General features: G+C 42.9%; 2 protein-coding genes across 3 annotated transcripts in view; one reads left to right on the top strand and one right to left on the bottom strand.

Annotated features, from left to right (window-relative positions):
• ERP44 (endoplasmic reticulum protein 44) overlaps positions 1-8,437 on the bottom strand; it is a 58,729-nt gene extending 50,292 nt beyond the window's left edge. Inside the window, exon 1 of the mRNA XM_066627480.1 lies at positions 8,186-8,437. Coding sequence (XP_066483577.1) covers positions 8,186-8,242 — 57 coding nt within the window. The 5' untranslated portion in view covers positions 8,243-8,437. The remainder of the gene's footprint in view (positions 1-8,185) is intronic.
• Positions 8,438-8,588: 151 nt separating this feature from the next.
• The window catches only part of INVS (inversin), a 107,161-nt gene continuing 101,258 nt past the window's right edge, over positions 8,589-14,491 (top strand). For both annotated transcript variants that reach the window (XM_066627087.1, XM_066627086.1), the window contains exons 1-2: positions 8,589-8,708; positions 11,122-11,252. In XM_066627087.1, the coding sequence (XP_066483184.1) occupies positions 11,147-11,252 (106 nt within the window). In that variant the 5' untranslated portion in view covers positions 8,589-8,708; positions 11,122-11,146. The remainder of the gene's footprint in view (positions 8,709-11,121; positions 11,253-14,491) is intronic.

The following is a 14,491-nucleotide window of genomic DNA, read 5'->3' as shown; positions in this document are numbered from 1 at the left end:
CAGGGCCCACCAGAAGTGATGTCATGACCGGAAGTGACGTCAAGCGGGACCATTTTTAACAATCCTAAGCTGCAATCCTACCCACACTTACCCACGAGTAAGTCCCATTTACTATCATTATTAAAATAATTTACATAGTAGCTTGTTAAAAGTACAGGTCTGTAACACTTCCCAAAATGCAGTAACATACTTGTAGTATCGAGTCTAATATATTAAAAATAAAATATTGAAATGAATGGGGACCCACCTGAAATTGGCTCACAACCCACCTAGTGGGTCCCAACCCAGTTTGAGAAACACTGTTCTAGCTGGAATATTTGAAATATTGAGACCTAGAAATATCAGCTCCAGAGTTTGAATTCTTCAGTCATTCTTTCAGGAAGGAAATTCTAATTCTCTGGAAGGGCAACAGATAGTGATAGACGCACATGGGATACTGATGCCTTGTAAGCTTAATTGTTTGAACTGGCTGCAACCTGAACTGGAAACACAACACTGCAAAACATGGAAGGCATCTTTCTCTGTGTGCTCTAAGGCAAACTCATTAATGAGCATGTACATAAAAAAATTCTGGGTGTCCAAGCATCTCAGCTAGTCAAGAAGAGCATCATTAAATGCCCAAAGCAGTTTCTTTCACATGTGACAAAACCTTGCAGAATTAGCAACTGAAAGCTATTTCTTTTGCCAATGCCAAAAACATGGGCTAGAAAAATGGTCCAGGTGCCACAAATGAGAAGGCTATATCCTGCATCAACACCCTCCACACCTCACTGTGCAGAGGGATGCACAGGGCACACAGACACCTCTGATGATCCCAGTATGTGAATTGGTTCAGAAGGGAGGAAATAGTTCTTCAGGTATCCTGGTTCCAATTTTTCTTTAACTGCTTAAAAGTAAGAACCAGTTCTTTGGCTAAGGCCTGGAAGCAAATTGTGATACAATGCAATTGTGGTACCAGAAAATGTGATCAAACAAGTGGGTTCTTGTTGGCAGTCTAGTTGCTACATTTTATACCAGTAGTATTTTCTGGACACTCTTCAAGGGCAGCTCGACATAGTTGTTATTATAGTATAACAGTATAATGTGGAACATGTAACTGCAGCAGCATCAGAAAAGGCTGTATTTAAATCATCTAGGACAATTTGAACCATAGATTTAAATCAAGTTTCCTCAGTTCGCACATTTCCTGAACAAGCATGCATTCTAGCTGCTTTAGTAATCAGAAGATATTGGTTCGCAACCAGAAAGAGCTTTTAAAAGGCATAATTCAAAACTTTTGGTCAAGCAGACTTCATGCCTTTTCAGTTGTATCAAATTGTATGCGCGCATGTTTTGTCTATAATGGGAAGAGGTTATCACTAAAGTCATGACTAAGCACCAATGAAATCAATACAATAAGTTAACCATAATGAGCCCATTAGTTGCAATGGGAGTTAGTAATGACTAATATTCTTTGGAGACAACTCATCAATATTAAGCAAAATCACTGACTACAAAGTCTGACACTGCAATCCTAAACAATGTTTCTCAAACTGTGGGTCGGGACCCACTTGATGGGTCACAAGCCAATTTCAGGTGGTCCCTATTAATTTCAATGTAAGAGTTGATGCTACCATGGTATGCACCTTTTTTATAGACTGAAGAGTCCCAAACGCTATAGCCTTTCCTCATAAGGGAGGTGCCCCAGCCCAGTAATCATTTTGGTTGCTCTCTTCTGTACCTTTTCCATTTTCACTATGTCCTTTTTGAGATGTGGCGACCAGAACTGGACACAATACTCCAGGTGCGGCCTTACCATCGATTTGTACAATGGCATTGTAATAATGGCTGTTTTATCCTCAATCAACTTTTTAATGGTCCTGAGAATGGAATTGGCCTTCTTCAACACCACCACACACTGGGTTGCTACTTTCATTGAGCTGTCCACCAGCATCCCATGATCTCTCTCCTGAGCTATCACAGATAGCTCAGAACCATTAGCCTGTATATGAAGTTTTGAGGTTTTTGTCCCAATGTGCATCACTTTACATTTACTTACATTGAAAGACATCTGCCATTTTACTGGGAGAATCCCAATTTGGAGAGATACACAGTAACCTGGAAGTAAATCCCACTGAACTCAAAGGGGCTTACTCCTCAGTAGACATGCATACACTTGTGCTCTACATCTTGCCTACCATGCCATTATTTGGAAGCAAGTCCCACTGTACAAACTGAAACATTCTTTCAAGTACAGATATTTAAGATTTGGCTGTAACTAGTGTCCAAGACTTTCTAGAAACAAAGGATGATTGATGCTGGGCAAAATAGTATTTTTTTCCTGAGACTGGCATTTACTTTTCATGTTTGGTTGGAAGAGTCAAACATTAACTATGTCAGAATTGAACTCAATGAAAGGGTTTAGGTAGTTGGATATAAAATAGAATATGAAAGCTTTAAGCTGAAAATTACTAAAATCCAGTGTTTCTCAAACTGTGGGTTGGGACCCACTAGGTGGGTCGCAAGCCAATTTCAGGTGAATCACCATTCATTTCAACGTATATTTTATTTTTAATAGACTTGATACTACCATGGGATGTGACTGCATTTGGGGGAATTACAGATCTGTACTTTTAACAGGTTACTATACATATGCTTTTAACAATGATAGCCAATGGGGCTTACTTCTGAGTAAGTGTGGATAGGATTGTAGTCCGGGATGTTTCGGGAATTGTGATGTCACTTATGGCCATAACATCACTTCCAAGTTAATGACATCACTTCCGGTGGGTTCTGACAGATTGTTATTCTAATGAAGTGGGTCCTGGTGCTAAGAAGTTTGAGAACCACTGGTCTAAGGAATTTAGGTACCAATTACATACTATATGATACTAAAAGCCATATACGAATGTGAAATGTTTTTGTTAAACACATCAATAAGAAGTATTACTGTTAACCACAGCAGCTGCTCATCTGTAATACCTTTCATCAAAAGGTCGTTTAAAAGAGGAAGAACACTCTGAATCAATAGGTAAATATAGCATAATGAGTTTCTATGAGTAAACTTATCTTAGAGAAATGCAGCAATTATGATTGTCTTATATAATACACTAGACCAGCCCTGTTTTTCAAAGAGTGGAATTTACATGGTAATAAGAATTTGCACAAAGTTGTCTTACCCTGTAGACCAGGCTTAAGAGACTCCTTTATAATCTTCTGCTATACTCCGGTTGCATTCATTTGCTTTTTCAGATAAACAGGAAAAAATCAGGGATTTGGTAAACATACCACTTTCCTAACAAATTTCCATGTCAACCTTCAGCAATGTTGTTGGGTTTTGCCCTTCTTCATCACTTGGGTTACATCAATCAGCGTCAAAACATGACTGCTCAAAATGATCCTGATTCAGTTATTATTGCCAATCTTTCCTCACTTGGGAGAAAACAAGTAACAACATTACAAAAGATACAGTCAAGATCCAATATTCTTAAATGTGTTTCTATAGTTTATAAATACTATAGCCAACTTAATCAATTTAGACACACACACACACACACACACACACACACACACACACACACACACACACACACACAGAGAGAAAGAGAGAAATCCCATTTCTTTGACCTATACTCACAAAATACCAAACAAGTCATATCTGTAAAAGCTCCATTTATTAGACAGATAACTGAAACACACAATTTCTTTGCTATCAGGAATTTAGTCACATATATCTGGACGTATATATACACGAGAAAAGAATATTATGAGTCTACTTAGACATATGAGAGACATATGACATATGACAGAAGGAAAACTCTGATTCCAAACCTCCACTGCCTTGTGGCTACATCCAGTTATGGAAAAGGCTTCAGGAGTCAACCTTGAGGCAAAACCCGGAGCCGGAGTCCCTGAGGCAGTTCATGGCTGAACACAGTCACGTTCTGGCAACTCCTGCGACGTCGCTGGAACCAACCGTATTGGCTTCTGCCTTTCCACTGGACCATTTCAGTGACGTGGAGAGGGGGGATTTGCTGCATGGGTAATAGCCTATCCTCCATACCTACTTTACCCAGGCTTCGCGCACTGGAGAGGACACTCTGTTCCAGAGCCACCATTCAGAGCGTGACACCATGGTCTTCCGAGACTGAAGGATGCCAACATGTACTTAGACATAAACACACTTATGGAGTGCTGGGTATTGCAAACTCACTTTATAATTAATCACCTTGTTCCTTCTGCTTATACCTTGACTGAAGTTTAAAGAAATCAGCAAACTTCTTTTGCACTGGATATTTTAAAAATATTAATCACACAACACAACATTCACACTTGAGCTTTGAAACAAATAATGTATTTTCTATCAGGACTACCGGAGGTCACAAGCACTAAGCAGCAGCACAATGCTTTGCTTGTTATTCAGACATAAATCTCACTGAATTCAAAGGGACTCACTTTTAGACAAGTGTGTCTAGAATTGAAACCCAAATTTTCTTCCAAACTCATAGAATAGAATTTCATCAGAAATTTGGAGTTTACTTGTATCATACTAATGATACTGGGGGGAAAACATTCCAACTACACTTTGAAATAAGAACCTTAATGTTTGTTTCTTATTTCTCCATCTCCCATATTCTTACTTCATCAACAGGTTCACCATTAGCTTTAACCTATCCACTGAGCTCTTTACTTCCTCAATCCACAAACTTCAAAAAGTTAACCAGTTTTTCATGTGTAGCTATTTAACTCATAGCAATCCATACATGAACACAGAGGTGTTCTGGGCAAAATCCAGAAGAGGGTTGTGATTGCATCATGGCACCGTTCTGAGGCATGGGAAGGCCCACAGAGGGGACCTGCGGGAGGGCCCCCCAACCTCCAGAGGGCCACACTAGCCTCAGGTATGAGAAAATTCCCTTTACTCATGGTGGTGGTGTGATCCTCGACATGCCATTGCTCCTGTTACCCCCCCCCCCCCCCACACACACAAATACTTACAGTGGTCCCAGCTTTTGAGTAAAGTTTGGGAACTACTCCACTAATGTAATAAAATTAAGGAACTGCTATCCCAGATTAGAATCAGTGGCCATCAGACCCAGTATTTTGTCTGTAACAGTACTCCTGAATCCAGCTGGCCACAATTCACAGAAGGCATATGAGACATAGTATTACCTTATAAAAGGCTTCCCACATATTACTATTTAAAGACTATTTTATATTAATAGACTTGGAGGCGTCAGCTTAAATTTGTATACAAACAGTTTCTTACAGTCCAATCCTATGCATGTTCACTCAGAAGTCCCATTAGAGTCAATGGGGCTTACTCCCAGGAAAGTGTGGATAGGATTGGGCTGTCAGACACTTATGGCAAGTAAAAAATATCTTCCAGGCAGTCAGGCAAGAAAACTTTACAGTTTTCCTTTATACCAACAATAATATGTTGCAAGCAGGTGGACTAAATATTTCTGAAGACTAATTTGTTGATTTTACTATGTAAACCACTTTGAGAACGCCTCTTGTTGAAAAGCAGTATATAAATATTCTTAATAATAATAACAGCAATTAGTGGGTTAAAACTGCAAGATAACCTAGGGCCCAATCCTGTCCAACTTTCAGAGCTGATGCAGCCCCAAAGTAAAGGATCAAATGTTCCCTTACCTTGAGGAGGCTTCCGTGACTGCCCTCGACCGCAAGATGCAGTACCCACTACGTTAGCATGGCTGCATCAGTGCTGGAAAGTTGGGTAGAATTGAGCTCCTAGGCTCACCTGAGCTTGGTCTTGGATGCAACAGTAGTCCAATTTAAGTACTGCTAACCATATAGCTAAGAACAACTGTAAGGAATCTCTTGCTATCAAGAAAACTGACAAGGGCATTTTTTCTTCTGGCTAGTTCTGGAAAAAACTTCTAACACTTTCATTCAGCAAGTGTTCCAGAGGTATAAGTAGAGACTTTTGTAATCTTATTTTTCATATGCATCATTACACATTCCAAGTACTTTGAAAACTGCTTTTAAAGAGTTTTTAAAAGCCAAATCCTTGAACATTTTGTGAGCCTATAGCTCCAGAAATGCCACTGTCCTACAGATTCCTGTGCCAATAGTTTTTAGTGGTGCTTAAGCATCTTCCCCTCCCCACCTGAAAAAACTCACTTTGAGAACTACAATTTTCTCCAAGTATTCCTGGTGGATTCTTCATAAAAGATTTCTTTTTAAGAGTTTTTCAAACATTCAGTAGAAACACTCAAGAAACTAAATTACTAAAGAGTACTCCCACTCCCACACACAAGTCAATTCAGGAGACACAGAAACCCCAAACCCCAAGATCCCTGGCAAGAAATAGCAAATAATTTAAAGTTTGCCATAATCTCTCCCCGAATTTAACAAGCAGTGCATCTCTCTGTACTTGTTCACAAGGAAAAAGTATAGACTGTTCAGTTGGGCAAGTATAAATACATTGCAGCAGGCAGTACAGTAATTCTACAAGATTCTCCCATTGAACTGATTTGCTGTACAACATTTTGGCACCCTTCAGTTTTTGGCACTGATAGCCTCTTAAACACTTTCATCTTGAATTGAAATCAATGGGACTTACATTCCAAGCATACAAGTTTAAGAGCAATGTGTAGATTTCATAGAGAGACAACTTTCTCTACCATTATTGTAACTTGGTGAGAGAAGCTATCCCACATGTTTGTGACTGTTAGTGTTTCTAGCCCAACCCTGTTGTTGGCATCCTTCAGTCTCGAAAGACTATGGTGTCACGCTCTGAATGGTGGTTCTGGAACAGAGTGTCCTCTCCAGAGCACGAAGCCTGGGTAAAGTAGGTATGGAGGATAGGCTGTTACCCATGCAGCAAATCCCCCCTCTCCACGTCGCTGAAATGGTCCAACGGAAAGGCAGAGGCCAATACGGTTGGTTCCAGCAGCGTCGCAGGAGTTGCCAGAACATGACTGTGTTCAGCCATGAACTACCTCAGGGACTCCGGCTCCGGATTTTGCCTCGAGGTTGACTCCTGAAGCCTTTTCCATAACTGGATGTAGACACGAATAAATTTCAGAGCTAGAGAAAGTGCCCCAGTTTTTCTCAGAAAGGACATAACATGGAATTCTAAGTTTGCTCAAGGCTCAAATTCCTCTGGTACATGTACAGGAGAAAGTTTTTCTGATCTCAAAAGAAATCAATCAAAGACACAAGTTGTAAAGGTCAGACAAAACTGACACGTGGATTTGCAACCTGCTTCAAGAAGCCTGACTGTGCAAGATACATATGACAGAAGAACCTCCGATTCCTCTAAAGTGACAAAGTCTCTCACCTATCCTGTTCCCCACATCCCATCTGCACTTTATCTTTCTTATACAAGTGTAAAAATTCCATAGCACCAGCTCTCAGATAAAAAGCAGACAATCCAGAACACCAAGAAAACCAGAAACAGTTTGCTATCAATGAACTGTTTGGGAAAAAAAAACAAAGCTGACTATACCCCTAATTTTTAAAATTCATTCTTCTGAATGCAGGTATTTTTCCTCAGCAACAATTCATATGTTTCGGATGTTTTCACTATCACACCCAATATCAACTCCAGAGCACAGCACAAGCATCACCATTATTTGACAACTTTCAAAGGTGCAGTGCGCGTGGGTTGTGGGTGCTTGGGTCCCTCACACGGCAGCACCGCTTTTCGAAGGACTCCAGTGGGGAGGCTCTGCCTCAGCTGCCTCCCCACCCGGTGCTGTTCGAAGGGCTCCAGTGGGGAGGCTCTGCCTCAGCTGCCCCCCCACCCAGTGCTGTTCGAAGGGCTCCAGTGGGGGGGCTCTGCTTCAGCTGCCTCCCCAGGCACTGCACATCCCTGTTCAAACCAGTGCTAAGCAGCAGTATGCACACACTTCCCTTCCATGCTCTAGTCGGGCAGCAGGGCGGAGGGTGGTACGGTGCCTGCCTGCAGGCGCATGGCTGGGGGGAAGAGGGTCCCAAGCAGGGGCCCCTTCCGAGGCCCTGGCCCTTCCGGGGCTCGCCCAAGCAGGACCCCGCCCAGCCACCGGCTCCCGATTCCGGGTGCGAGGCGCTCGCAGCCTATCAGACTGAGCCACACCAGCACCGCGGTCGCCACACCCAAGCGAGCTCCAGAGGCTGCGGGGGGCGGCAGCCACAGAGGCGGCCCCCTCCCCACTTCACTGCGGGGCCGCACACGCAGCCCCCCCGCACTCACCAGCAGAAGGAGTAGGCGGCGGCAGGCGGACTCCGGGAAGATGGCGGCCGCTCTCATGGTCGAGGCCGGAGGCGCTGCGGGAGGGCAGGCGGAGGGGTGGGCAGCGGACTCCCAAGCTCCTCGCTCGCTCCCCCGGCCTCCGAGGGACACTGCACGGCGGCGGGCGAATTCCACCGACAGGAGAGGGAGGAGCTGTGGGAGGCCGCCTTCACTCACAGCCGCACCGCCCGCCCCCCACACAGACGTGCGCGCTACAGTTCCTGCTTCTTGCCCGCGAGGCACGCTGGGAAATGTAGTTTCGGCCGGGGAGCGGCGGCTACGAGCGCCCCCTCTGGCGATGGGAAGCAGTGGCCGTGCAGGGCCGCGAGGAGCCCCTTGGGCTGCGCTTTCTGGGAAACGTAGGCAGATTCCTTGGATGGTACTCCTCAAGTACCCATCATGCTCGAGGGGACGGGGAGAGGGACTGCTGGGGCTGTCAGGAGCCCCCGATGAAGAAGGGTTCCTCTTTTTGAAGGAGGCTGCGGTGAGTGACGCAGAAGGCGAGGGAGGGCGGGAGGCACAGCCCAGTCCTAGGCATGCCTACTCAGAAGTAAGTGCCATTAGAGTCAATGGGGCTTACTCCCAGGAAAGTGTGGGTAGGATGGGGCTGCCAGGCAGTTCATCCTCTTCCTCACCTAGTTGTCAGCATGCCTAGGCATGAGTAGGCATGCCTAGGACTGGGATGTGTGCTATCAAAGGCAGGGCACAACAAGTCACAGTGCACTTTTATCTGGAGGATACTTTTTCTCTGCCTTCACTCCATGCCACCCTTCCTCCAAGAAGGTGCAGGTTGGGAGGGGTCCCCCCTCACCACAACCCTGTGAGGTAGATTAAACTAAGAGTTTGTGACTGACCCCCCCCCCCCAGGTCAACTTCATGGCTAAGGGTTTGAATTCAGAGCTCCCCTCTGTCTAAGCCACTCTGGAATTATTTCCGTTTGTTCTCACAGCAAGCTGCTGAGGTAGGCTACATGGAGAAGGAGACGGACTGCAAATTCCTTACACAAAGTGGCACCCTAAGAGGGACATGTGGTGGGTGAGAGGGTAGGTGAGGCAGAGCCTCCCCATGGGAGTGCTTCGGAAAGCGCTGCTGCTGTGTGAGGTTAGGTGCCTCACAAGGCGGCAGCGCTTTCCGAAGGACTCCCGTGGGGAGGCTCTGCCTCACCTGCCCTCCCACCCACCACATGTCCCTGCACCCTAAAGCCACCCAGCTGTAAGGGGGAGAGGAAAACTAAGGCCCAAAGAACTTCACAGAGGTGCAGCCCTACCAGGTACCCCACCAGTAACCATGGCAACACCAACAACATACACTAAGTATGGGGTACTACTGACCCAACAATGGCCAGAGATGGGCCAGATGTGGAAGGAGCCAATTAACATATGTATGGCTACAAAGCAGACCACCCTAACCTACAGAGGTCATGGGGAACCAAGCTTTCTCCAAGGTTAAAGACTATTTTGATCTCTGCAAGGCCCAAAACAAGATCTTCAACTGAGGGCGCAATCCTAACCCCTTATGTCAGTGCTTTCCAGCACTAACATAAGGGCAATGCAGCTCTGCGGTAAGGGAACAAACATTCCCTTACTTTGAGGAGGCCTCCATGAGTGACACCCAACTGCAGGATGCAGCACATGTCCCATTGGCTGGAAAGCACTGACATAAAGGGTTAGGATTGCACCCTGAGTCACACTGACCACAGGTATATGTATAGTAATAGGGAGATTCCTCCAGGTCTTCACCACACCATCCATACAACAATTCTTAAAAAGGGGAACTGTAGTACCTCCTATTCTACTTGGCTACTGTAGTATCTGAATAGTGCAGCCTGCATTGATGTTCTTCATGTAATCTGTCCAACACTAAAATGAGGGGGGGGGAATTGTTTAATGGTTATTGTAAGTTGACAACGGAGAAAGTAAAAAGAACCAAACTAAATCCATCATTTTCTATTTCTGAGTCTTAGCAGAGCCTTGGGGTAGAAATGATGGATGAGCTCCAGCAAGCCTGAGACATAAGCAGTTCCTTCCAAATGAAAGGCAGAGATTTGCATTTACAAATGTTGGGCCAAAAGGAAAGCCGTGGTGGCACTGAAGGAAGTTACCTTTTCAGCTACAGCGAATATCTGCTATTTCTAGCTTTTTTTCATGCTTTGAAATCAAGTATGTCATTGATCTGTTTCAAAATAAACCATAGCCTGTGGGCCCATCATACAGTATAGAGGAACTTTCTCTTTTCAGCCTTAAGGCTGACGTCCCAAAAAGTCTGATCTGTTTTTTCCACAGCATTTGTTTCCATCATGAATTTTATCTTCAAGTGTACTCCCACATTATAAAAAGAAGCACATTTGTGAGTGCCCAGTAGGGTGGATTTTCAGATTCTCTGATAGATTTTGATAAAACACAGGGTCAAATTACTGTATTTCATGGATTCTAAGATGCACATATTTTCACAATTTAGCATGTCTGTAATGGAAACGTGTCTTACAATCAGTGGCGGCCACGTGGAAGTTGCAATGTAGTTATCATTGTCGCAAGCATTAATAATCCTCTTATGAATTTTTTTTTCCAAATTGAATGTATATATAATGCCTCAGGTTGAACTTATATCTTCCTTATGGCAGTACAAATAATTTCTGTTTCTAAAGAAAGAAGAAGTACTAGAGGGGGAATTAACTGACCAATTGCATTAGAATATCAGCAAAAATTCCTGATTGAACTGGACCTCTTACTGTGTAAAACTTGTGTAAAAATTTTTTTATAATTTAGAATAATAATTTTTAAATGTGAAAATCTGAAAGGACATCTATGGTAGCCTAAAACAGACCCACAAATAAAGCTACTGTACTTTATTTTCTCTCTAAAAAAAAAATTCCTTATAATTATTGCATTTTTATGCAGGGCTTAACTTGTGGACTCTCAGAGTATGAATGCTTCTGAGACCTTGCTGTTCAGTGGTTCCTCACTAGCATCTCAAGTTCATGCTGCTGCCGTTAATGGACACAAAAGTGCTCTTCTAAAGCAAATAGCAGGTAAAATGTTTACTTTATGTATGCATCCAACAGTAGCTTTTCTTTATTGTATTTATATTTGTCTAACCATCCTTTATCATCATTTGAAGTGTCCAAATAGCTATCATAGTAGGAAAAATAGGATTATGATGTACATTATGGTTGTTTGTTTTAATGATTATACTTAACTTCTTTGAAATAAATTGTTGTAAATGATAGATGGATTGAAAAAACTAAAGTAAATTCTTCAGTCACATCTTTTAAAATTTGGCTGTTCTTACTAAAGTACCTTCCTCTGGAAAATGGGTATCCCTTAACAGTATCAGGCATCAGAACCTAATATACGGATGAGAAAAAAAGAGAAGACATGATGAATAGCTATTTAATTATGTAGATTGTGACATGGCCTGGCAACCATGTTGTGTGACTATTTCCAGGTCCTCTTACAGTTTTTTGATCATTAGGATTCCATATCAGGGAAAGCTGCACTTGTTGAACCTCTTTCTGTCATGTAGAAGTGCTAGGCACAAAACCTCTCTCTCAGGGAACCAGTGACAAACTGAGGGCTCTTAGGCATGTGTCATCATATCTCTGTTTTTATGACTTTGTTACACAAAGCATCTGTTGAACTACAATGGTTTGTTGTCTTATTTCATTAATAACCATGTCTAAAAGAGTCCAGGAAGTTATCAAATCAGGTAATCTTGGTAAGCAGGTTTTTCAAAAGGAACTATGACCAGCAGTAGAATTAGAAAGGCACTTGTTGTAATTGAAGGCTCTAGGACCCTGATTAAAACTGATCTTCATAAATCGCATAAAGTTTTAATTGATCTGCTAATTAAGATGAATGAAGCTTGCAACTGTAAGAATGATTACTTTTATGACGTAATCTCAACCTGAATAGAGTTTTTTTTTCCCTTGAAAAGTAATAAATTTTAGCTTGCATGGGGTAGTTACACTTCAAGGCTTTTTTTTTTTTAAATCTCTCCCACCCAAAACGTTTTACTCTTGCTAGTGCAGGCTGTTCTTTACTTTGCTGCTTTAACTATGTGATTGGCTTCCCCATCATTAATTTTGGGTGCCCATTATATCCCACATGTTCCCATTCTAATAGGGCACATGTTCCTTTTTTATTTCTTAAGGAAGAACAGGAAAACTTTAAAATGCTGATAGCTGGACCTTCTTAGGAGGAGGGAACCACTTAAGTATTTGCAGAGGCAGGGGGATTGCAGCAACACAATCCCCAGGATCATCAGGCTGCCAGGGAAGGGGGGGGGTGTTATCTGAAGTCTTATCTGAAGGCAGCACTGGCCTCCAGGGGGTTTGGAGAGCCCCATAAATGCCTCCACAGGGCTCCCCAAGCTTCAAAATAAGTAAAAATTGCAATTGAAAGCTGGTTTCTGATCACATAGCTGGAAGTGGCCTCCAATTGTAATTTTTACTCATTTCGAGGCTTGGGGAGCCCTGAGGAGTTGTCTGCAGGGCTCCCCGCACCCCCACCCCCGGAGGCTGCTGCTAGCTTCAGGTAAGCCAGAAACCCCCTCTCTTTCCCTAGCAGCAGCATAATTCTGGGGATCACTTTGCTGCCATCCCCCTACTCTTTAAAGGGGTCAGAGCTGAGTGCTTCCCTGGTTGTGGGTGCAACCCATCAGTTTGGGAACCACTGTTGTAAAAGTATTATGGAGTAGCATAACACCAGAAATAAGATGACATACAGTATCATAAAAGCAACCATGTTGGTTTTCTTTTTTAGAACCAGAAACAGGAAACACAGATCAGAAACAAAATATAAATAATATAGCAACTTTCAGCAACAAGTTGACATAAAATGTCTTAACACCCTACCAGAAAGCATAGTTCTATTCTTTCTGGTAGGGTGTTAAGTTCCAAGAAGAAGGAATTCCATAATTTTGAAACCACCACAGAGAACATTCCAGTCATCGCTAGCCTAATATTTGTTGACAGCAGCACTTGAAGAATGCTTCTCCCAGCAGTCCTCAGGACTATCTAAGCAGTTCTTCAGATGCCTAAGCCATGAAGAGCTTTATAGGTCAAAACCAGCTCTCAGAATCAACCCTAGCCATAGAAGCAGTGGTTGGATTGAGTCAAACACCAAGCTCCCTGATCACATGACCTCCTACATGAAGAGAATTGATGCTTTAATTAGCTGCCTGTACCTGTACTACAACTTATACTCTGTACTCAGAAGAAGAAGAAGATTGATGCTTGAGGAGTGGAAAGATAGGTAATTTATCTCTGGGATAGGTTCTACAAATCTGACAAACCTACTTTGACTCTTAAAACAACCAATTGTCTCAGCTGAGTCTTTTGTGACAAAATGTACAAATACATTGTTCTCTTTTGGTGCATGGCTTTATCTAGTAGCCTGCCTACCTTGCTACACTTTGATCATGGCTTCCCTTCAACTTTTGTGCCTCTTGTTTGTTTGCTTATTTAAATGAAATTGTGGGGCCTTCTTAGGAGTTCTTGACAGTCATATCAGTTTTTTGCAGGCCTGATACAACAGGGATAAAGGAGATAGTGTGTACATCCTGAGAACCAAGCTCTGTCCAACACTTAGAAAAAATTATAACAAGTGATGTGGATATAGTTTTACTGAACCAGGAAATGATTGAAGCGTAGACGTTGAGGTTACTATTACAGTATTATACACTTCAATAATTAATTACATGGTGCTTTTCCCTAAGTCCTCTAAGGATTTTACATCAGTTATTTTGGTTATTCCTAGAACAATCTTGAAATGTCAACAAGTATTATTATTATTGTGTCCATAGTATAGAATAAGATAGAGAGAAGGGGCAAGGCTGATCAGGGAAAAATGATCTGCTCTGCTGACAGGGAAAAAAAGAAAAGAAACCGTCACTTTAAAAAAACAAAAAACACTTTTAAACAACCCAGCACACCTGCCCTGCAACCACTGCGTCTTCATGCCCAGTTCTGTGTACTGATTGAGTTGTGCTGGGCATGCAGCAGCTTTCATGTCACAGAGTCCAGAAGGCTCTGTGCCTGCACCACCTGGATTTTTACAGTTTGAGCCAAAACAGAAAGAAGTGGAGAACTACAGGCACTCTGCATTGCCTATTTGCATTTTTTTTGCAAGCCTGTTGGCCCTAATGAGCAAGTTTGGCAGCCCCTTGAGCTCAGCTGAGTCTCTCTTCTACATTACAAGGCAAGCACAACTTCATTGAGTGAGAGGGAGGCAACTTGGCCTAATAGTGCCTGTCTGGCTGCTTTGATGA

This window comes from Tiliqua scincoides, chromosome 5 (genome assembly GCF_035046505.1).
Source record: "Tiliqua scincoides isolate rTilSci1 chromosome 5, rTilSci1.hap2, whole genome shotgun sequence".
Classification (NCBI taxonomy): domain Eukaryota; kingdom Metazoa; phylum Chordata; class Lepidosauria; order Squamata; family Scincidae; genus Tiliqua; species Tiliqua scincoides.
Note: the sequence above shows the minus strand (reverse complement) of the source record. Positions and strands in the feature narration are given on the sequence as shown.